Source organism: Mesoplodon mirus (genome assembly GCF_964341445.2).
Source record: "Mesoplodon mirus genome assembly, chromosome: 4".
Classification (NCBI taxonomy): Eukaryota; Metazoa; Chordata; class Mammalia; order Artiodactyla; family Ziphiidae; genus Mesoplodon; species Mesoplodon mirus.
The window spans coordinates 10,797,330-10,822,056 of NC_138979.1; the positions used below are offsets into that span (position 1 = coordinate 10,797,330).

General features: G+C 36.9%; 1 protein-coding gene across 1 annotated transcript in view; it reads right to left on the reverse strand.

Moving 5' to 3' along the window:
- Nucleotides 1-24,727, reverse strand: part of GPR158 (G protein-coupled receptor 158) — a gene marked incomplete at both ends in the record, with an annotated part of 315,612 nt that overhangs the window by 143,941 nt on the left and 146,944 nt on the right. The window contains one exon of the mRNA XM_082619042.1: nt 15,880-15,982. Coding sequence (XP_082475168.1) covers nt 15,880-15,982 — 103 coding nt within the window. The remainder of the gene's footprint in view (nt 1-15,879; nt 15,983-24,727) is intronic.

Here is a 24,727-nt window from a genome sequence, read left to right on the forward strand (position 1 = left end):
GTCTTTAGACTCAAACAAAATTCTTTTTATCCTTTTGATTAGGGAAAAAACTGTCATTCAGACTAATTCAGGAAAATTAGCAAAAATGGAACTAAAACTCCTCAGAGGCAAGGAACAGTTTTCTAAGTCTTTTATTTCACTATCTACCACTCACCAATGGAAACTCCCTATAGCACAAGTAATATTCCATAAATATTTGTTAAGGAATTAACAGAAGGAAGGATAGGAAAGTTGTGTCATTCTTGTACCAAGTAAATATACACAACACTTTGGAAACTTCTTGACCTAGACGGCACAGAACCCAAAATAAGACTCTGATTGCTCCTTAATCCAGCAGGGATCTCATCTACCAAGTTCATTAGGTCTAAATTGGAGAAAATGGTACTTAATCGACAGTTGTTCAGTGTGCAGTTGCCTGATGAGGATGCATCATTTGCCCAGAGTACAATCCATACTTACAGGCTCTCACGTAATTTCCCACTCTGCACACCTACAGGACGTTTCCACACTATTAACTAACTCCTGCTACTGATCTCCCTTTAACTTTAGATTCTTCTGTCTCAGTTATCAAACTTAACTTAGCTCTGAAGCCCAAGAGGTAAGAATTCTCTTTAAATGTTGAGTTTAGCATTGATAAATATCTAATTAATAATACATACTTAAAAAAAAAAACCCAAACCTATTTCTAACCCTGACCTCAACATGAAAGACATTAGTAAATATATACCCAGTTTAGTATATAACACAACCATACAGCTCAGTATATAACACAACTTTGATTGAGGAATTTGGGAAAGGAGTTATTCTGGTTAACACCATTTTAATAACACAAAGTTTAACAGAAAATCTTTATTATTTTCATCTCCTGTTGAAGGTTCACAGTCTTTCTAAGATGTATTTTTGTCTTCATTCCTTCCTTAACAAATACAGTAGCAAACATAATTGAATATTTCTTTGTTGATTCAGGATACACTGCTGTTTAAGAGTCTTCATTCTGTTACACACTGAAAAGCATATGAATTTCAGTGTCCAGCAGACATGGTTCCCATCCCTAGACAGCTCTGAGACATTAGGCAACTCACCCTACCACTTCAGGTCTTAGTTTATTTATATGTGAAATATGAATTGCTGTGGGGATTAAATGAGATAGTGTATGTAAATCACAGTGCCTTGCTTTCTCTTCTCCAAATATGGGAGACGCAAAGAGAAATTAGGAATCCACTGGTGTCTTAAGGAAAGGCACTACTGTTCAAAAACAAGGAAGTTACAAGAAACAGCTGAGATAGGAAGGGAGTCAGTGGGAGTGACAAGCTCCATTGCAAACAAGTTAAATTTGACATCCAACTCATTGTCCAGGAGAAATATACAATAAGAAATGAGAAATAATACAAAAATGGAATGTGGGAGAAGAATCAGTGTCAGTGAAAGAACTTACAGAGAACTCAGGGAGTACATAAGGTATTGATCAGGAACTGCAAAGAGGAAGAAGTTAAATAGGTAGATGTTTTCACAATGTCATAGAAGAAAACTGGAATTTACTGGAACATGCTGGAATGTGATCAGAGAGGATGCCTGAGGAAAGACTATGAGGTTTAATGATTATTTCATCCTTCACTGACCTTTAAGACAGTAGTTTCTGGAAGGTGGTAGAGATTGAAATTAGGTTGTCAGGGCTTAAGGAATAAATATGTAATAAAATAGAATACTGTTTCAGTAAATGTTCCATTGAATACAAAAGGCAAGAAAAGCTCATGGTTAATAGGTATAATAATAATGGGGTCAAAAAAAAGGGTTTTGGTTTTGTGTTTTGTTTTCTCCCATTACAGGTGAGATCTGAACATAGCTATAGTCAGCAAAAGGAGGCACTGGAAATTAAAAAAAGATTGAGAAGATTGGTAAAGACTTGAGAAGTTAGGATTGGAGGTAATCAAGAGCATAGTTGGGGAAATTAACTCTAATAATTGATGTCACTTCTTTTAACACTAGAAAGTAGAGGTATATTAAAGATATTTTAAGTATTTTTTATAGAGAAGAGGAATCAGTTCAAAATCATTCTGATGTATTGAAGAAAGAAAATGTGGAAGCTCATCTTGTAAAGTCTTATACTTCTTAACAGCTCGGGTAAGAATATGTGTGGAGGTGGCCAGTTTTGAGTATGAAGACATGAAAGATTAAGGCAGCAGTTAAACACAAGATGACCAGTTGGATCACCTGGCAGAAAATGAACCCAGTCTGGATAAGATGGTATGATTTACTGGGAGATCTAGTCAAGAGAGTTTTTTTATTTTCTACAATTTTCAGTAGCATAGAAACGAATGGGGAGGATAAAGCAGTCGAGGGGAGAAAATAAAGAGGATTGTGACAATGGCATTGCTGGGGAGGAGGAAACTCAATACAAGGCTGTGAAACGGAGCTGCTGCCTTTACTCCCCTGGGGTAGCCGGTGCTCAGTCTTCCAGGGGCCTCCTGCGTGTGAGTCAATCTAAGGGATTAAACAGGAAAACACTTCCCCATCATCAACCTTACTCATTGGTCAAGGGTGGCCACCAGAGTCATTAATTTCCACACATTTCTGGGTTATGCACTCATGAGCCCAGAGCAGATTCCTGCACCCTGAAAAATTACTTCCTTCAGTGGTGCTCACAGCAGAACAGAAAGTCAGAAGTATGGTCTGAGGTGCCAGTCTGAGGCAAAGAGTAGTACAAACGTACTTATGCAAAGCTGTTCAAAGCTTTCAGAAAACAGTCATGGCAATGGCTAGAGTAAGAGGTAGGGCCAAGCGGCATGTGGAAGGATGAAGAACAGGTATGTAATACAGATACAAACTTGAGGAATAACAGGCACACAAATCAAAATCTATGAAGTATGAAAACCTAGGTTACAAAGAAAACAATGAATTAATAAACTCTTGAGTAAAAAGTGGAGAGTCGTATAGGTGAAGCCAGAAAGAGTCACTGTACTGAGAAAGATTAAGAAAATTGTCAAGGATTCAGATGGTCTGATGAGGCTGACAAAAATGTCAAGAGCTCTAAGAACAGATGTGGGAGACAGAGGTCAGGATTTCCCCTTTGGGCCAAGATGGAAAAATGGGGATTGAATTTACTTTTTCATCAGAAATGATGAAAAAATGGGCAAAATATTTAAAAAGTAATGGTTTTACAGACATTGGACATTTGTAACAAAGGACAGTGATTCCTAACAAGTGCAAACACTCTTCAAATGAACCAACTACCATAAACAGAACCACAACAAAAGTTAAAGCAGTAAAGAAAAAGTATGTATAGAAGATCTTTGTTTTATGAAATAGTCCTTCTGAACCCAACAGGTAGCTAAAATCTGAGGTACATCAAGAGTTTGTGATGCAGGGCACACACACACACACACACACACACACAAAAGATGGCTTCTAAGTGCCAAAGTCATATAGAATACAATTTGAATGGTGTCCCCTAGATTTGAAGAACATGCTGACCATAAGCTGGACTTAGAGAGGTCAGCAAGCCTAGGACCAGTAGGTCTCACAGACAACCCTAATTGCGTTGTTAAACACTTTCCTACATGTTTACAAAGCAAATGACTCTGCAGAAGTAGTTTATCCTTGGCTGTGGTCCTTTTCTTTCCTTTACAATACATGTCTCAATCCGTTTCCTAAAGATAGTAGAGAATGCAATGAATTACTCCCAGTTTAAACTATCACACTTAAAGAGGAGAACCCGGGGAATTCCCTGGTGGTCCAGTGGTTAGGACTCTGCGTTTCCACTGCAGGGGGCACAGGTTCCATCCCTGTTCAAGGAACAAAGTAAGATCCCGCATGCCATATGGTGCAGCCAAAATAAAAAATAAAAAATAAATTAAATTATATTAAAAAAAATAATGAGTAGAACTCTCTCCAGTTTCCTATTATACAGATTGTAACCAAATCACAGTATGGCGAGATGCTCTAATAAACTAGGTTGATCAAACTATCCAAAGCTTTAAATCATCACCAAAGGAAAAACCTTAATTTCATGTTAGGAAAAAACAAAAGGCAAAACAGTTTCACTTCTCAGACTTTGCCAAATTCAACAACTGATATTTTTAGAGTATTGTCAAAGATCCATAAGGCATTCTGCAACACTCTAAACATTTGGGTTTAGTTATTTGTTTCCTTTTCATAAGACATATCCAAGGATTAAAAAAGAAAAAGAAAAAAATTTCTCCTGCCATTAAAAATGAAGTACCTTCTCTGTGAAATTTATTTTGTGTATATTAAATGTATATAACTAAATTCAGTATATATATATTTTTAGATTAGGCTTTCCTTCTTTTACTAGAAAATCTTATTCCTAAATCAGACTTATATACCATTTCTGCATAAGAGAGGAAGATATACATTTCTTTCACTAATCCAATTTTGTTGCACATCTATCTTTTTCCTAATTAAATTGGCCCCCTCTACATCGGCATATTTTCTTGTGCATAAACCAAGGTTCTCTCACAGTGATCACAATATCCCCCAATTCTGATTTACTGGAGAGACTGTTACTTGTTTAGATTCAACCTGTTGAAGCAGAGAATGGGAGGTGGAATTCAGGAACACAAGAATCTCAGACAGTCTGTTGAAGAGCTCATCCCTGTTGTCCAAATGCAACTACCCTGCCCCATTATTCTCTTTACCATTATTCTCTATCACCTCGAGCTCCACACCAACACAGAGAACTGTTCACGCCTGATCCACTCTGTCTCTGTTCACTTCCCCTCCTGCTGCTCCAAGTCGTTAGGACTATTTTTAACTTCCTGTGTCCCTCTGCTGTGCGTACTGCTAGAGTTCCACACATCCACCTGCTGAACCCAAATAAACTGTGAACTCTCTAAAATAAGACTATGGTTTTATATTTTTATTTCCCAACCTGGATTAAAATTGCAAAAGACCCAGCGTACAATGGGCTATAAAATATGATCATGAGTACAGGACATACCACAGAGAAGCCCATTATCTTCCTCAGGTAGGACTGAAATAATAGCTAACGGGTATTATGTCTACTGAAATAGTAATAGCTAGATTCAGGGTTGTAAACTGACATAATTCCAAACAATTCTATATTTCCTGATACAGGTAATACTAAGTTATGTTGGTTAAATGAGTGTTTCAATATTCACTGATAAAAAGCAATTTGTTAGAAGATAAATTATGATAACATCTTATCCTTTGTGCTCAAAATAATCACAAGATCAACTCACAAATGTCAAACAGTGAAGTGCTGCCGTGAGAAACTTCCTCTCTAATAAGTGCCTTCACTTTATTTGATTATGAAAAATCATGAGATTCTATAAGGGACACAGTGTTAAAATGGAGAGAAAGCGGGCCTCCCTGGTGGCGCAGTGGTTGGGGGTCCACCTGCCGATGCAGGGGATACGGGTTCGTGCCCTGGTCTGGGAGGATCCCATATGCCGCGGAGCGGCTGGGCCCGTGAGCTATGGCCGCTGGGCCTGCGCATCCGGAGCCTGTGCTCCGCAACGGGAGAGGCCACAACAGTGAGAGGCCCGCATACCGCAAAAAAAGAAAAAAAAAAAAAAAAAAAAAATGGAGAGAAAGCAAAACTAAAAGTCAGCGACTTGATTTCTAAAGCTCAAAAAAGCTAAAATTAAGGATAGAGCTTTTTACATTTAACCGTTTCCTGTAGGACACAAAGCATGATTAAATAATCTGGTTCCAAAAATATTTTATTAATTTATGCTGAAGTTCTCTACCTAGAACAAGAGAATACATGCAGTTAGTAGAAATCACACTACTACTAGATAATAATAATGGGCTTTTTGTTAACCTACTGAATGGCACTTTAAGTTTATGATGGTTTAAAATGTTAAGTTCCTAGAGAACAGGACTGTGATTTATATACCTCTTTATATACTCAGCACCGAACACAGTAATTTATACATACTGGATAGTCAGGAAATAATTGATAATGATAAAAGTGATCTCTCAAAAGAATAAATTAATACGAATGTATAGTTGAAAATAACATTCAACTCAAATCTTTCTGTGTGTTCTCAAACCAGTTATGCATAAAAATTATATTTTTTAAGATGCTAGACATAAACTAGAAAGATACATTAAGAATATAAGCTATTACTTAGGCTTCCCTGGTGGCGCAGTGGTTGAGAGTCCACCTGCCGATGCAGGGGACACGGGTTCGTGCCCCGGTCTGGGAAAATCCCACATGCCGCGGAGCGGCTGGGCCCATGAGCCAAGGCCGCTGAGCCTGCGCGTCCGGAGCCTGTGCTCCACAACGGGAGAGGCCACAACAGTGAGAGGCCCACATACAGAAAAAAAAAAAAAAAAAAAAGTATATTAAATGCATATAATAAATACTAAATTATATATCTGTATGTTACTGTTGGCTACATTTTTTACATGAAATAATGAAGTGTAATACTTTACATCATTAAATCAGGAAATAAAGATTATTTCTTAGAGAGTCCTTCATTTTTAATGCTGTTCTTTTAAATTTTGTACTGCTTATGATCTTCTAATAAATTAGGGTAGTTAACACTATTAATAATGCCTTTCTAAATATTTCACCCCATTTTGGGATTTTAAAAAATTTTGTATTGAAATACATTAGACAATTCAAAATAACCAAAAAAAAATGAGGAGATACAGTTTTAAATAATGTGCTTAGACATCCTATCTTATGAAATCTGAATTTCAGTTAACAGTGCTATCATTCCCATAGACAATGGACTTGAGGACACGGGGAGGGGGAAGGGTAAGCTGGGACAAAGTGAGAGAGTAGCATTGACATATATACACGACCAAATGTAAAATAGATAGCTAGTGGGAAGCAGCTGCATCGCAAGGGGAGATCAGCTCGGTGCTTTGTGACCACTTAGAGGGGTGGGATAGGAGGGGTGGGATAGGGAGGGTGGGAGGGAGGTGCAAGAGGGAGGGGATATGGGGATATATGTATACATATAGCTGATTCACTTTGTTATACCGCAGAAACTAACACAACATTGTAGAGCAATTATACTCCAATAAAGATTAAAAAAAAAATAATGCTGTCATTCCTACCTAGCCATACCTGTTTCCACAAAAAAGTTCAGCAAAGAATAAACTGCATTACTCATTAATTAAAAGTTGTCCTTATACATAATATTAAGTAGAAATATCTTAAACTTTTTCCTTTAACAAGGTTATACCATCCTTTTCCTTTGAAGGGAACTGCAAACGGAATTAGAAGGTAACATTAGAAAACTCATGTGGCAAAATTCTATTTGAATGCCGGCTGCCAAAAAAAAAAAAAAAATTACATTGTGTATACATTGAGAAATTTCATTTGTCATAAAAATCCAAGTGGTAATTTCAGTCACTGCTGATGAAACACTAAAACTTTTCAGAAGTTTTCTTAAAATACTAGTTTTTAAAAATTTTTCTGAAGATTTAACAAATGAACAAACTAAAGGGGAACTTCTGCTCCTCCTCCTCTATTTTTTTTTTATAGAAAAAGCATACATCTTTCTTAATCTCTTAGATTGATACCCCCTGGGAATAAATTATAGAAGTGTCAAACTGGTACATCAAAATGTATTTACCTTTTTTACAACTTGTGCACATATTTCAAAATGTACCCCAGAAAGTTTTCTTCCTATATTTTATGGAAGAAAAACACTGCGTTTCTGATTTAGAAAACAATGAGGAATGAATTTGAGGGGGGGAAGGTGGATTGAAGTAGAAGTCATATATTTCAGGTCTTCATAGTATAAATATTATGTAGAAATATCACTATTGTGATTAAGGGTTTTGCTGATTAAGACACTTAAGTGCCAGAAGTATAAACTTGTGTTTTCACAATAGCAAAAACACAAAATTTGGACATTTGAGTGTCTGGATAGAAACCATACCTACCCTTGAAAGCCTGTTAAAGCTTAAAGCTCTTACATTTGACCTAATTTACTAATATTGGACAGTGAGTTGTATTTTACTCAAGATTGCCCTCATTTGTTGTTTGCGGGTATTGCAGTATGTTCTGGGAAGATAACGGGTCTGTCCTAGAAGCTTAGAAACCTCGCTTTTTTACTCACTTCTTTTTCTCCATTTCTAAACAATGTCTGGCACAGAGGCAGTGCCCAGTAATAGTTTTGACAGATGGATTTTCAGACACATAAACCAATCAACAAACCAGTTGATCAGAGGTCCCTTCTTGGAGGTGTTGTGGCCCTCAGTGCTAGGAACTGGTTCAGGCAGAAGAAGCTTAGAGCTTGGACCTTTGCAAGACCAACCCCATGTGTTTATATGTCACAGACCCCTCTTCTTTCCATTCAACAGGCATGAGAGGAAAAGATGAGTCACAGACAATGAACATAACTCAGCTGGAAGTAACAAAGAATCAAGTCAGACATTGAGGGTTCAGCATTAGCTCTCCATACAAATAATGCTCATCTGACATCATTATTAGGGTAAACATCTTCTTTTCCATACACATATCTGATTTTTCATTAGAACTGGAGGGAACGTATTCATCAATCAATGTTTGGAGTTAAAATGCTGCAATGAGCTAACCATGGGAAGATATATTTGTTCATTATTTCATCTGTTTAAGATGATGAAGTAATCTGCCTCCAGTCTCCAGCTTGATAAAATCACATCCAAAAGTTAAGTGGAAATAGGTACATGCACATGAGTAGCTCCAATACACTCAGGAGATTTCTGAGCATATTTGGTTCAATATGTATAATATTCATGAGGAGAGAACAGTTAGCAAACTGTGGTTATGTTCACACTGTTGTCCAAGATGACTGCTACTGTTAGGACATGAATACATATTTGCATATCCTAAAATCAGGATTAGCTAATATGCTTTCATGCACTTATATCATGAATGGCTAGCTGTAACAATAAGCTCAAAATGAAGCCCAGTGAAAAAATTTTTTAATTTATATTTCCTCACTATGAATATAGTCAATCTTTCCCTGTATTTCTATATGCTTACATATACATCTTATATTCACTTTTCTATTGTCTTCTAGATTTTTATTTCTTGTAAGTGACTGTAGTAGTATTTTTCTTTGGACAAAAATACCACCTTAGATAGATCTTGGAACAATTCTGATCTGAATTATAAAATTATTAAACACGAATGGATTTTTTTTTTTTTGCCTATGGACTATTTATTCAATCCCCACAACACCCAATACATAAGTACCATAAATAAAAAGACTAAATTCTCCATATTCATTTTAATATAATAATCACTATAATTTGGGGGATATCATGTTATTTCAATTACTCCTCATAACTACCAAGGGCATAGATTTCACTCTTCCTGATGTATGAATAAGGGGAGAGTCTCAGAATATATGAGAAACCTCCCAAGTCTCCTGTGAGTAAGTGGAGATAAGACTCAAATCTGTCTGTCTGACTCAAAGGCCATCCTCATACAAAGAGCCTGCTAGATTATAAATTGTCTAAGTCAGCAATCATTTGCAATTATGAACAGTTTCCTCTAGAAAAAACATATGGCCTACTGTGAACACTGGAATGAATGCTGAGTGGGAACCAAACATACTGAGTGTACTGGTTTTCTATTACAAATTACCACAAATTTGGTATCTTAAAACAACACAAATCTATACTGCTTCTTACATGAAATATAATACACAGTTGACCCTTGAACAACATAGGTTTGAACTGTGCAGGTTCACTTACACGTGGATTTTTCTCACTGCATATGTACTACAGTACTACATGATCCATGGTCGGCTGAATCCATGTATGTGGAACCACAGATAAGGAAGGCCGACTATAAAGTTATACACAGATTTTCAACTTCACAGGGGCCAGTGCCCCTAACCCTGTGTGGTTCAAGAGTCAACTACAGTTATATTCATTCTGATATTTCTATAGCTTAGAAGTCTGATATGGGTCTCACTGGGCTATCACCAAGGTGTGAGCAGGGCTGCATTTTCTTCTGGAGAGTCCAGAAGAGACGTTATTTCCTCGCCTTTTCCAGCTTCTTGAGGCCACCTCCATTCCTTGGCTTGTGGACCCTCTCCTCCATCTTCAAAGACAGTGATGTAGCATTTCTCCAGCGTCCCTCCTTGTGTCCTTACATCTGTCTCTAACTACCACTGGGAATGGTTCTCTACTTTTCAGGACTCACGTGATTAGGCTGGACCCACCTGGAGAATCCAGGATAATCTCCCCATCTCAATGTTTGTAATTTAATCACATCTGAGAAGTCCCTTTTTGCCATGTGAAGTACCATTTTCACAGGTTGTGAAAACTGGAACATGCGCATCTTTTGGGGCTTAGGGGGCACTATTCCGCTTACTACAATGAGCTAATGTATGAATAATTGACAGTCCAATTCCCCTGCCAGAGGTTTTTTAATACTTGGGGGAAGCTGATTGTTAACACAAGTGAATCTCTAATTAGCAGTCTAATAATGTAAACAAATAAAAAGAATGAAATACCTAAGGGAAAATCTAACAAAGTAAAATTTCAGCTGGTAGGGGAGAAGGAAGACTTTGAGTGGACTGAGTATTATATATATATAGCAGGGCCCATTTTAAGGATAAAGCTGAAAAACTCTGGGACTTGAAAATGTGTTCCTCAGCTGGGAATTGGAGCAAATACTAGACGGAAGGGATGAAAATGGGCAGAATATCTGAGGAAACGGGTAAGCAGAATAAACACAAGCTTTCCAATAGTTATCATAAAAGTAACAATATTTTTGAGCATTTAATACGTGCCAACTACTATGATTAGAACTTTATATTCATTACATCATTGAATCCTTATTTATTCTATAAAGCAGATGGTATTATCCCAATTTTATATATGGCATAAATGAAGTTTAGGTTAGTTAAATTATTTAGCACAGTATAAGTAAGTTATAGAGCCAGGATTCAAACCTAAATTAGACTTATTCCAAAGACTATACTCTTAATTATTATATTAAACTATGGTAGAAATACAGCTCTGAGATCGGCAACTAGGGAAATGCAACATGGTATGGAGTGTTCCAATAACTGAAAAGAACTAGTTAAAGACAAACAAGGTAAATGAGATAGTCAATAGTCCAAGAAGATTGGCCGCACTGGGAACTCTTCCACTGGCAATTAACCCTATCTGCCAGACATTTAGCGCCTGGACTCCAATCCCTATAAACAGGACTAATGAAAGAAGATGTTAAAACTGAAAATTAGGCAAATGACAGACAAAAGTATATGCCCAGGCAGTTAGATGGAGAATTTTGCTACTACAACTGAAGTGATTAGAACCAGGTCACAAGGCTTAAGTAAGACCAAGAGCAAAAGTAATGATGTTGATTATGAGAATATGATGTTGAAGCTCTTTTAATCCATTCCAAGTTTGGGATTAGACCAGAGACTGGACTTAGTCTGCAAAAAGCCAAATATCTCCAGCTCTCCAGTCATGAAACAGAAGAAGGATGGGGAGTGTGAGACCCAAGTGCAAAACAAAGATGTGCATCCCAGAGACAGGTTAGCCTTGCTGAGCAGTGTGCTTGGAGCTCCGCATCCCTGTACTGTACCTGCTTTCAAAGAGCTTTCCATTTCTTTCTTCTGAGACTACACATTTTTTAAATCTCTGCTTTTGGGGGGCCATTTTTTCCCCACCATCAACAGAGTTGGCAAAGCAGGGATTGTCATTTTTAGATGTGGGTCATTTGTTAGATGGGTTTATCTGGAAATGCACGTGAGCTGAAGTCGATCCAAAAGGCAAGAGAGGTAAGACTGAGAGGCTGGTAATGTGTCCCGTGAAAGAGAAAGGAGATTGTACTGAAGACAGAGTTCAAACTGTGACAGATGGATTTGAGGAAGATGAGCTTGTCATAAGCTTGTATTTCAACAACCTGGAAGTGAACAGCCTGGATTTGAAGAGACGGTTACACATCAGTACTTGGCGATTCTGAAATCCTGCTACTATCCAGATGTCAGATCCTATTAGCTCTTCTATGACCACCAATCTAAAGAGAGATGCCAGGAACACAGTCTCTCGGCTGTCAGCACAGTTTTAAATCAAGTCATCCGAATGTATCTTTGTTGTTCTTTACAAGCCCTTTGTTTACTGTGGGCCTAGGTCTAAATAAAGATTTTTAAATCACTTCATATTTTAACAGGATTTTTAACAGTCACGCTGACATTTTCTCTAAGAGATCAACACCACATCTTAGTTCCTCTCTCCAAGTGGGATACAAGACTATATGTGGGAATTTCAGGTCTTTTTCTAGATTCACAGCTATAAATAAGTAAATTTTACCTCTGAGAGGCATCCCTTTCTGTTTTCTATATCCCATTCTCCCTACCAAGCAACTGATTTCCTCCTGTTGCCTTTAACTCCCAAGTCTTCTTTGCATTGTCCTTCTCAATGCAGCACAGGTTGTTACAGACTTCTGCTATCCCATCTTCCTTCTGATCCGTGTAGAATTCATCCTCGAAGAATTCCAGTTTAAAAAATTGGTTATCCTAATATAATAAAATATGTGAGACAAAGTGCTAAATACCAGTGGTACTAAAGGAGTCTCTCTTTACATGTATCACTGATGTGTGTTTATATATGTGTTTGCTTATTCACTTATTTAACTAAATCTATGAACACTTATCATGTGCCATGGACTATGCTAGCTGTTTTGCATACATTATCTCATTTATTGGGTCTTCGATGCTTTCTTTACCTTTGGCCCAAGGGATACATGTGGTCATTCCTTACTTCACAGAAACCACCTCAAGAATATATGAAAACGACTGCCCATATGAATTGCCTGGCCACTATGATTAAAAACTTAACATATTAAAACAGAGATATGTAGTATCATTCTAATAGTAAACGAAAACTTTTTTTAATGTTTGGCTAGCCCTTGGTAGAATACCCTACTGAGCTGTAACTCCTAGTCCTTAGGACAAGGAATGAATACTGTTAGATTTTCATGCAACCTGGCAAGGCCGTCAGGAAAGATATTTTTGGTCAAAGAGCACTTTACTGACTTCAAATCATAACATGTAGCCAGCTTTCTCTTCTGTCATTGAGGCAGGTCAGTCCTAGTTAAGTATGTGCTGAGGTCAAAGCTGAAGCACAGGTATTGCCCAAACATAGCTCATCTTCCTGAAAACTGTGGCCTCCTTTCCACAGCTGCTGTGTGTACAACATGCGAGTTATTAGCCTTATGCAGAGAAGCGGCCCCTTCTTAGAGAGAGTACGTCCAGTGAAAAACGCTGGCTTTTAAAATAAGGAGGGAAGTAGGAGTATGCAAATTAAATAAAGATAAGTTGTTAAAGGTTAACTAGTTTCTCCTGGTGGTGTTATAAGCAAATGGCATAGTCATTCTCTAGTTCTACAATATTTAAATGTTTTATTTCAGTCACATAGTGGGAGCTGAGAACAAATGTGGGTAAACCAGATACAAAATACCTTCACAGAACATAAGCTAAAACCTATTCCCTTAATCCTTCAGTGTTGAATCATATGTTATGTCTGGACCATAAATGTGAAGAATGCCAAAGTAGCTGGGCTAGTGCCATGATCTTGTACACACACACACACACAAACACACAATCATATCCATGCTGAAAATATGTTACCGTCATTGCTATTGTATTAGTTTTCTATTGCTGTGTAATAACTTATTGGAAACCTAGGGCTGAAAACACCTATCATTACGTCCCAGTTTCTGTTGATCAGAGGTCTGGCACAGTGAAGCTGGGGCTCTCTGCTCAGGGTCTCACTAGACTAAAACCAAGGTTTGGGCCAGGCTATATTCTCATCTGGAGCTTCAGGTCCTATTCCAAATGTATTCATACTGTTGGAAGAACCTATAGATCTTTGCATTTATACAACTGAGGTTCCTGTTTTCTTGCTGGCTGCCTTAGCTCTTAGGGGCCACCCTCAGGTCCTAGCCACATGGCCCTCTCACAACAAGCTAATTTATGTCTTCAAAGCTGGCACTAGAATCTCTCTCCAGTCTGCTACTATGGGAAGGAGTCATTTAATGCAATATAATCACTTGAGCAACTATACCATCACCTTTGCTACATAACATAGCCTAGCAAGGGAGTGAGTACCTCGTTGTATTCACAGATGCCACCCACCCTTAAGGGGAGGAGACCTGTACAGCATGTGTGGGAGCAGAATCTTGGAGGCCACCTTAGAATTATGCCTACAACAACTATTATTCAGAACAAGGGCTGAACCCTGTGAATTAGATGACTGAGGAGAGGGCAAAATGTTACTCACTTCCAGAACCTAGAAGTCAAGTGTAAACTGTCTCAAGATGAAGAACAGTGCTTTCCAAGAAAAAAAGAAGAAAAAACTCCATAAATGTCTACCAAGTTTTCCAGAGGAAGACACTCAGGTCTAAATTTCACTGTATACTTTGAACTATGCCCAGTAGAGATGCAAATTCCTATACAGACCGATAATAAGGCTGACAAAGATTTATGGCTGACTACCTAAATGATACCTGTACCTCAGTTTTGGCAACCCCAAACCCTGTACCTCTTTTCTCCACTACATTCCTTCTTGTTATACCCAATAGCTGGCTACAAGCCAATGTGGCAACACTGCATTCTCTAGAGGTACAGTAAAAAAAAAAATCAATATTCAAATAGTAACTTTGACATCTTCTGGAGTAAGATTAAAACAACCAGGTGAGCAAGTTTTGATTCTGGAATACCTGCATACCTCAGAGATATTGTGGGTTTATTCCATACCACTGCAATAAAGTGAAATCGCAATAAAGCAAGTCACGTGAAATTTTTTGGTTTCCCAGTGCATATAAAAGTCATGCTTACAGCATTCTGCAGTCTATTAAGTGTACAGTATCATTATGTCTAAAAAACCAATATACAGACCTTAATTAAAAAATGCTTTATTCATAAAAAAAAGTGCTAATCATCATCTGACAACACAGGGTTGCCACAAACCTTCAATTTGTAAAAAGCACAATATCTTTGATGCGTCATAAAGCAAAGCACAATAAAATGAGGTATGCCTGTATATCTCCTGTATAATCACCTCCCCTTGAATGATGGTGGACCTGTAAGTATGATGAGATAGGCTTTCCTTTGATTAAGTGACATTACATGGCAAAGTGATGGGATAGTCATTCCCATGACTTATATAATGATTATATTATATAAGACTCCATCTGAACAGACCAGGGAGATTTTCTTGGTAGCCTTGAAAAGTAAGGGTCACATGAGTAGGCCTTGAGGAGACTTCTGGGAGCTGAGAGTAAGCCCAGGGTGGCGGCTAGCAATAAAATGGGGACCTCACACATACAGTTGAAAGGAACCTAATTCTGTCAATGACCTGAATGAACTTGAAAGAAGTCCCTGAGTCTCAGATCAGATCACATCACAGGCGACCCCTTGATTTTGGCTCCATGAGACCCTGTGCAGAGGAACCAGCTAACCTCTGACTGAAAAGCTAATCAGTTGAAACTGTGTGATAATATGATTGTGTTGCCTTAAGGTGTTAACTTTGTGGCACTTCTTCATGCAGCATAGAGACCTAACATATAAACAAATTGAAACATAAATAAAATAAGCAAACTAGCAAAATTAGCTTTAGGAATTTTCTGCAGCAACACCTCTCAATAACTGAATCCCAACTGGTCTCACTGAGTAGCTACAGTATTTCCAGGCATTTAAAATGTATTGAAAACAAAAATATACCTAAAAAACCCCCCACATTTTTTGGTGGTACTCCAGAGGATTGGAGATGACAAACTAAAGCAAAAACTCCTTAAGTGATGAAAGAATGCCAAACCAGTGGGAATTTAATCATCTAACTCCAACAAGGTTAAAAGAAAATCCAAATAATTATGATAGATATTATGTGTATTCACATACATGCACAGAAGCAAAGGGCACTTACTCTGAAAGTTGTTCACTGAGAAGACTCGAGGATGATAGAATCCTGCTTTGCAAATGCACTGATAGGCTCCAAGCACGAATCCCAGGCCCTTAATCGGCATACACTATGAGAAAGAAAAGACAGCAGTACCGTTGATCATAGTTTACTTCACAGTATAAAGACTCACAGATATCCATCACTGCAAATGGTAACAGAGATATCACATTTTCCAGAAATAAGATATCTCATTTTTGAACTTTATTTTAGGTTTGTTTGCCAACAGACATTTGTTTAGAGTAGTTTTCTTTCTAAATATATGCCATTACAGCTGCAGTTGTCACACATCTTTAACTCATTCAGTTGCCACAGGAAGTAATTATAGACATAGTTTTTTTTTTAATGCTTCACATATCATCTTATTGCCTTAAGAGATATTTCTTAAGCCTATAAGAATATTTTTAAAAGTGATTCCATGCTAAATATTTCCACCAAAGCAAAGGTAGGTAGACAGATGGACAGACAGATACATACAATTTAAGATGTGGAAATTCCCTTTAAGAATTAAATATTCATCAAATTTCATCCTCGGATTAAAAAATACAAATTGATGGAATAACAAAACAAGTAAACCTGAAAGTTCAATTGAGAAGAGGAAAAAAAGATAAATTAATGATCCGAAGTGCTCTTTACCTAAAATCTGTTTCATAGATAAATGTTCTACATGTACATAAACATGAAGAAAAATAATGATTGGCTTTCCAAATATATCACACCAATAGACATGATGGACATCCCAAAAGCCTAATATTGGCTTCTTTCAAGAATATCACTGAACCTGAGCAAAATTCAGTTTAACATACTTCATTTCTTTTTTTTTTTAACATCTTTTTTGGAGTATAATTGCTTTACAATGGTGTGTTAGTTTCTGCTGTATAACAAGTGAATCAGCTATACATATACATATATCCCTATATCTCCTCCCTCTTGCATCTCCCTCCCACTCTCCCTATCCCACCCCTCTAGGTGGTCACAAAGCACCGAGCTGACCTCCCCGTGCTATGTGGCTGCTTCCCATTAACTATGTATTTTACATGTGGTAGTATTTATAAGTCCATGCCACTCTCTCACTTCGTTACAGCTTACCCTTCCCCCTCCCCATGTCCTCAAGTCCATTCTCTACGTCTGCGTGTTTATTCCTGTTCTGCTCCTAGGTTCTTCAGAACATTTTTTTTTTTTTTAGATTCCAAATATATGTGTTAGGATACGGTATTTGCTTTTCTCTTTCTGACTTACTTAACTCTGTATAACAGACTCGAGGTCCATCCACCTCACTACAAATAACTCGATTTCGTTTCTTTTTATGGCTGAGTAATATTCCATTGTATATATGTGCCACATCTTCTTTATCCACTCATCTGTCGATGGACACGTAGGTTGTTTCCATGTCCTGGCTATTGTAAATAGAGCTGCAATGAACATTGTGGTAAATGAATCTTTTTGAACTATGGTTTTCTCAACTGACTCAATTGCTGGGTCATATTGTAGTTCTATTTTCAATTTTTTAGGGAACCTCCATACTGTCCTCCATAGTGGCTGTATCAACTTACATTCTCACCAACAGTGCAAGAGGGTTCCCTTTTCTCCACACCCTCTCCAGCATTTATTGTTTGTAGATTTTTTGATGATGGCCATTCTGACTGGTGTGAGGTGATACCTCATTGTAGTTTTGATTTGCATTTCTCTAATGATTAGTGATGTTGAGCATCCTTTCATGTCTTTATTGGCAATCTGTATATCTTCTCTGGAGAAATGTCTATTTAGGTCTGCATATTTCTGGATTGGGTTTTTTATTTTTTTTGATATTGAGTTGTATGAGCTGCTTGTAAATTTTGGAGATTAGTCCTTTGTCAGTTGCTTCGTTTGCAAATATTTTCTCCCATTCTGAGGGTTGTCTTTTCGTCTTGTTTATGGTCTCCTTTGCTGTGCAAAAGCTTTTAAGTTTCATTAGGTCCCATTTGTGTATTTTTGTTTTTATTTCCATTTCTCTAGGAGGTGGGTCAAATAGGATCTTGCTGTGATTTACGTCATAGAGTGTTCTGCCTATGTTTTCCTCTAAGGGTTTTATAGTGTCTGACCTTACATTTAGGTCTTTAATCCACTTTGAGTTTATTTGTGTGTATGGTGTTAGGGAGTGTTCTAATTTCATTATTTTACATGTAGCTGTCAAGTTTTCCCAGCACCACTTATTGAAGAGGCTGTCCTTTCTCCACTGTATATTCCTGCCTCCTTTATCAAAGATAAGGTGACCATAGGTGTGTGGGTTTATCTCTGGGCTTTCTATCCTGTTCCATTGGTCTATATTTCTGTTTTTGTGCCAGTACCATACATTCTTCATTTCTCCTACATTCAATTACATAAGGATGGAATAACTGCCATTAAAATACAGTTTATCAGTAAAACAGGGTGTTTCAAGAATTTGATCAACACGGAAATTTCTTTTTTGATAGCTCTCTACCAAGGTCCCAACACTTTACCTTTTTGCCATTATAATCTATTAGAGGAGCTTAGAATTTAGTGAATCTGAAAGTTACAAATAGTGACCCTCTGATACAGAGGCCCTTGAGAGAAAATTCTCAATTATCTAAATAATAATCCCTCAATCTAAGCTTTAATGTTTAGTAATAAGATCAAAATTGCATATCATGAAAATTCCAGCAAACAATAAAGTATTTATATGTAAGGTAGCAAGAGCTAATACATGCTCTAAATTCAAAGGTTATGGCAAGAAAATCTTTGAAAAAGAGCTTTCTAAAAGACCTTGAATATTTTATTTCATTAATACCCTTTTTTTTTTCACACAACACACTCATAATCCAATTATGTCTTGCAATTGAAAACAGAGTTCTTGACCCAGAGCAAAATATAAGAACAGATAAGTACCAGTCAATTCAACTGGGTTGGCAAGTAGTTATGAAAGAACTATTGTGTGTGTAGAGAATTCCTCCAGGACCTAAATGAAGTAACACATCCTACTTATAAAGGTCTAGTGATATAGTGGGTCAGATCCTATTTCTGAATTGTATAAATAAAAAGGCAATTATAACACTTACTTTGGAGAAGCACTAGTATTATAAGAGATGATACTGTTTGTGGTCAGTCAGAAAACATATGCTTGAATGCTGACTTACTAGTTATGTGAATTTGGGGCTGTTCTCTTAACTTCTCTGAGACTTATTTTTTTTAACTTGTAAGAACAATCATTCAATGAGATTCAGGAACACTTTGAAGAAAGCAGAACCACCAAGATGTCCTAATAGGTGAAATACGGGGTCTAAGAGGAAGAGAAGAATAAAGGATGACTTCCAGGTTTTTGGCCTGAGCAACCTTAAGAATGGAATTGCCATCAAGGATCTGGGAAAGGCTGCAGGTGGAGTTGATTTGGAGAAGAGAACACAAGTTCAGTTTTGCAAATGTTAAGTGTGAAGTGTCTATTTGAAATATAATTCCTGATATCAAATAAGTAGTCTGATAAAGTAGTATGGAGTTTGGGAGAGATGTCTGGGCTCTATAATTTGGGATTCATTTACATAAAGACGAGAGGCAAAGCCATGAGATCAGATAAGACTAGATCATTAAGGGAGTGCCTGTAGGCAGTGAAGTTAATAGGTCCAAAGGGATGAGACTCAGGACACTACAAGGCTAAAAGGTTAGGCAGAAAGGAAGAAGCAAAGGACACTGAGAAGAGCAATTCAGTGAAGTACCATTATTTAATTAACTAGATTGTGACACTAAGTGCATAACATGGAATTTCTTGTGAGTTACATTTATTAAACATTCATCCAGCCAAGATATATCCAAGCAAACTAAGTCTTAGATACTAAGAATATAGCAGTGCACATTAAATATTCTGCTTCACTGGAATTTGAAGGTTAATGCTATTCATTTAATCAGCACTAATTCCCTGGTAATGTGACTCGGCACTACAACAGTGACTCAGTTGAGAATTTTAAATGTTTAAGGCAGATCTGAAAGTTTATTGGAATAAGAGTATCTCTTTAATATAAGCTAACTACAGAGCTGAAAGAAAATGAAGTTTTTAAAAAAATCTATTGATTAGATAAACATCAATAGATGTTGATTAGATAATTAGTTGATTAGATAAACATCACCAAATATAAAGTCCCCTGAACGTAAAAAAAAAATGCTTCCTAATTTTATTATGGGAAACACTGCAATATGAATTATTAGTTACCTCAAACTCTTTGTTCTAGTCTTAAATTATCTTATATCCTTAAAGAAAAATTTTAAAATGTTCAACCAGTTAAATTCAATAAAAGAATATCATCTGTTACACTGGAGAAAAAAATTTAAAAAAGAATATCATTCCACTACACACACTCTGTGTGGAACCGAATGTGCTGTTGCTTATACACACTTGTTTTGGAGTGTAGAAGTGATCTTAGATTATTTTCCTATTAATGATTATACTTTTGCACTCAACTTGCCATACTTTTGTGTTCCATCCACCACCACCATTCTGTAGCTACTCCAATTTGGCCACCTCCCAACCAAACTTATACATTTTCAAGATGAGGCAATTAGTTTATTAGTCTAGCTAATTTCTTTTTTAATCTCCATAAGTATGGTGACTACTCAACCTATGTTTACTGTAATTGGACTGAGTAACTGCTTTTTATATTTTTTTCTCCTGAGGGATTTAGAATATAAACATAGATCCTCACTAGATACAGGAGAAAAAAATCTTCAAAATTTTACCATAACATTAAGATGTTCAATTTAGATATTAAAGATCTTTATTTTATATACTCAAATCTAAATCTTTCTACTTTATCTTCATAGAAGTCCAAAAGGGTGGAAATGGAAAAAGCAGCACTTCTTCTTCCATAAGCGTAGCTCTTCCGTGACAGCCTTTGATAAAAATTAAGCTCTTCATATTAAGAGTTAAGGCACCCTTGTGAGTGAGGTAGGTGCTCAAAAGATTAGATACCTTCTTTGATGAACCTTACCAAGCCATCAGCAGAGACTTCCTAAGGAGAGATCTTGAGAGCCCACAATCAAAGTTAGGTTCCTAGGAGTAATCCAGATCCAAATGGGAAGAAATATTGGTTAAGAGTTTAGAGAGGGGCTTCCCTGGTGGTGCAGTGGTTGGGAATCTGCCTGCCGATGCAGGGGACACGGGTTCGAGCCCTGGTCTGGGAAGATCCCACATGCCGCGGAGCAACTGGCCCCGTGAGCCACGATTACTGAGCCTGCGCGTCTGGAGCCTGTGCTCTGCAACGGAAGAGGCCGCGATAGTGAGAGGCCCGCGCACCGCAATGAGGAGTGGACCCCACTTGCCACAACTAGAGAAAGCCCTCGCACAGAAACGAAGACCCAACACAGCCATAAATAAATAAATAAATAATTTTAAAAATGCATAATACCAAATAGTATAAAAAAAAAAGAGTTTAGAGAAAAATGGATAGATTGCTAGAAGTATAAAACCTACCAAGTTGGGCTTCCCTGGTGGCGCAGTGGTTGAGAGTCCGCCTGCCGATGCAGGGGACACGGGTTCATGCCCCAGTCCGGGAAGATCCCACGTGCCACGGAGCGGCTAGGCCCGTGAGCCATGGCCGCTGAGCCTGCGTGTCCGGAGCCTGTGCTCCGCAACAGGAGAGGCCACAGCAGTGAGAGGCCCGTGTACCGCAAAAAAAAAAAAAAAACAAAAAAAACAAAAAAAACAATAAAAAACACCTACCAAGTCTGAGTCATGAAGAAACAAAAATCATGTACAAACCTATAACTAGCAGGGAGACTGAATCAGTAATCACAAACCTCCTAACAGAGAAAAGCCCAGGGCCAGATGGCCTCAATAGACAAACATTTAAAAAAGAATTAACATCAGTATTCCTCAAACTCTTCCAAAAATTGAGAGAGAACAGTTCCTAACTCATTTTATGAGGCCAGAATTACCCTGATATCAAAGCCAGACAAAGATACTACAAGAAAAGAAAACTACAGACCTATAATCCTGATTAAGATTGTTGTGAAAATCTTCAACAAAATGCTAGCAAACCATATTCAACATCACATTAAAAGGATTATACACCATGACAAAGTGGGCTTTATTCTTGGGATACAGGAGGTTCATGTTACAAAAATCAGTCAATGTAATATACCACATCCCCAGAATTAAGGACAAAAACTATATGATCATTTCAATTAATGCAGAAAAAGCATTTGATAAAATTCAATACCTTTTAATGATAAAAACCTCAATTAGGAATAGAAGGAAACTATCTCAACATAATAATAGTCATATATGATAAGCCTACAACCAACATCATGCCCAATGGTGAAAAGCTGAAAACTTTTCTTTAAGATCAGTAGCAAGGCAAGGATGCCCACTATTACCACTTCTATTCAACACAGTACTCGAAGTCCTAGCCAGAGCAATTAAGCAAGAAAAAGAAATAAAAGGTATCCAAAAGAAAAGGAAGAAGTACAATTACCTCTGTTTGCAGATGACATTATCTCATATGTAGAAAACCCTAAAGATCCCCACTGCCTGCCACAAATAAACTTTTAGAACTAATAAACATATTCAGCTACATTCCAAGATACAAAATCAACATACAAAATTGGTTGAGTGTTTATACACTAACAATGAACAATCCAGAAGGAAATTTTAAAAAACAATCCCATTTACAATAGCTTCAAAAAGAATAAAACAGTTAGGAACAAATTTAACCAAGGAGGTGAAAGACTCATAAACTGAAAACCATGAAACATTGTTGAAAGAAATGAAAGAAGACATAAAAAGGAAATGACATCCAGAGGAAGAGGGGTCCAAGATGGCAGCAGAGACTGATAAATAGCAAGGAGATTGACTCAGTAATCAAAAACCTCCCAACAAACAAAAGTACAGGATAAGATAACTTCACTGGTGAACTTTACCAAACTTTCAAAGAAGATCTAATACCTATCCAAAAAACTGGAGAGGAAGGAACACTCCCAAACTCATTTTATTAGGTCAGAGTTACACTGATACCTAAACCAGACAAGGATAACACTACAAAAAGAAAATCACAGGCCAATATCTCTAAGGAACATATATCCAAATATCCTAAACAAAATATTAGCAAACCAAATGCAATAATACATTAAAAGGATCACAAACCATGATCAGTGGAATTGACTCCACAGATGCAAGAATGGGTCAACATCTGCAAATGAATCAACATGATTCACCGCATTAACAAAATGAAAGATAAAATCATATGATCATCTCAATAAATGCAGAAAATGCATTTGACAAAATTCAACATGCATTTATGATAAAAAAAAACACTGTCAATGAAATGGGTGTAGAAGGAACATACCTCAACATAATAAAGATCACATATGACAAATGACAAACACACAGCTAATATCACACTCAATGGTGAAAAGCTGAAAGCTTTTCTTCTAAAATCAGGAAGAAGGCAGGATATCCACTCGCCCCACTGTTAATCAACATAGTATTGAAAGTTCTAGCCACAGCAATTAGGTAAGAAAAATGAATAAAAGGCATCAAAGTAGGAAAGGAAATAGTAAAACTATCACTATTTGCAGATAACATGATACTATATATAGAAAACCCTAAACACCCCTCCAAAAAACTGTTAAACTAATAAATGCATATCAGTTGAGGCAGTTGATAATTCAGTTAATATACAAAAATCTGTTGCATTTCTATACACTAATAATGATCTATCATAAAGCAAAATCAAGAAAACAATCCTATTTAACAATCACATATAAGGAATAAAATACTTAGGGATAAATTTAACTAAGGATATACACTGAAAACTATAAAGCACTGATGAAAGAAACTGAGGAAGACACAAATAAATGGAAAGACAGTGCATGCTCATGGACTGGAAGACTAAATATTGGTAAGATGTCCATACTACCCAAAGCAATCGACAGATTCAATGTAATCCCTATCAAAATTCCAAAGGCATTTTTCACAGAATTAGAACTAGTTATAAAATTGGCATGGAAATCCAAAAGACCCCAAATAACCAAAGCAATCTTGAGAAAGAACAAAGCTGGAGGTCATAATGCTCCTTGATTTCAAACTATACTACAAAGCTATAGTAATCAAAACAGTATGGTATTCACTTTGCTGTACAGTAGAAACTAACACAACATTGTAAAGCAACTATATTCCAATAAAAATTAATTTTAAAAAACAGTATAGTACTGACATAAAAACAGACACATAGATCAATGGAACAGAATAGAGAGCCAAGACATAAACCCACACATATATGGTCAATTAATTTATGACAAAGAAAGCAAGAAGATACAATGGGGAAAGAATACTGTCTTCCATAAGTGGAAAACTGGACTGCTACCATGCAAAAGAATGAAATTGGACCACTATCTTACACCATATACAAAAATTAACTCAAAATGAGTTAAAAAATTGAATGTAAGACCTGAAATCATGAAACTCCTAAAATAAAACATAGATGGTAATCTCCTTGACATCTACAACATTTTTGTGGATCTGACTCCAAAGGCAAGGGAAACAAAAGCAAAAATAAACAAATGAATCTACATCACACTAAAAGGATTCTGTACAGAGAAGGAAACCATCATCAAAATGAAAAGGCAACCTACTAAATGGGAAAAGATATTTGCAAATCATATATCCAATAAAGGGGTTGATATATAGAACTCAATAACCAAAAAAGAATTGCCATATGATCCAAAAATCTCACTTCTGGGTGTATATCTAAAAGAATTGAAAGCAGAGTCTTGAAAAGATATTTGCACACCTATGTTCACTGCAGCATTATTCACAACAGCCAAGAGGTGG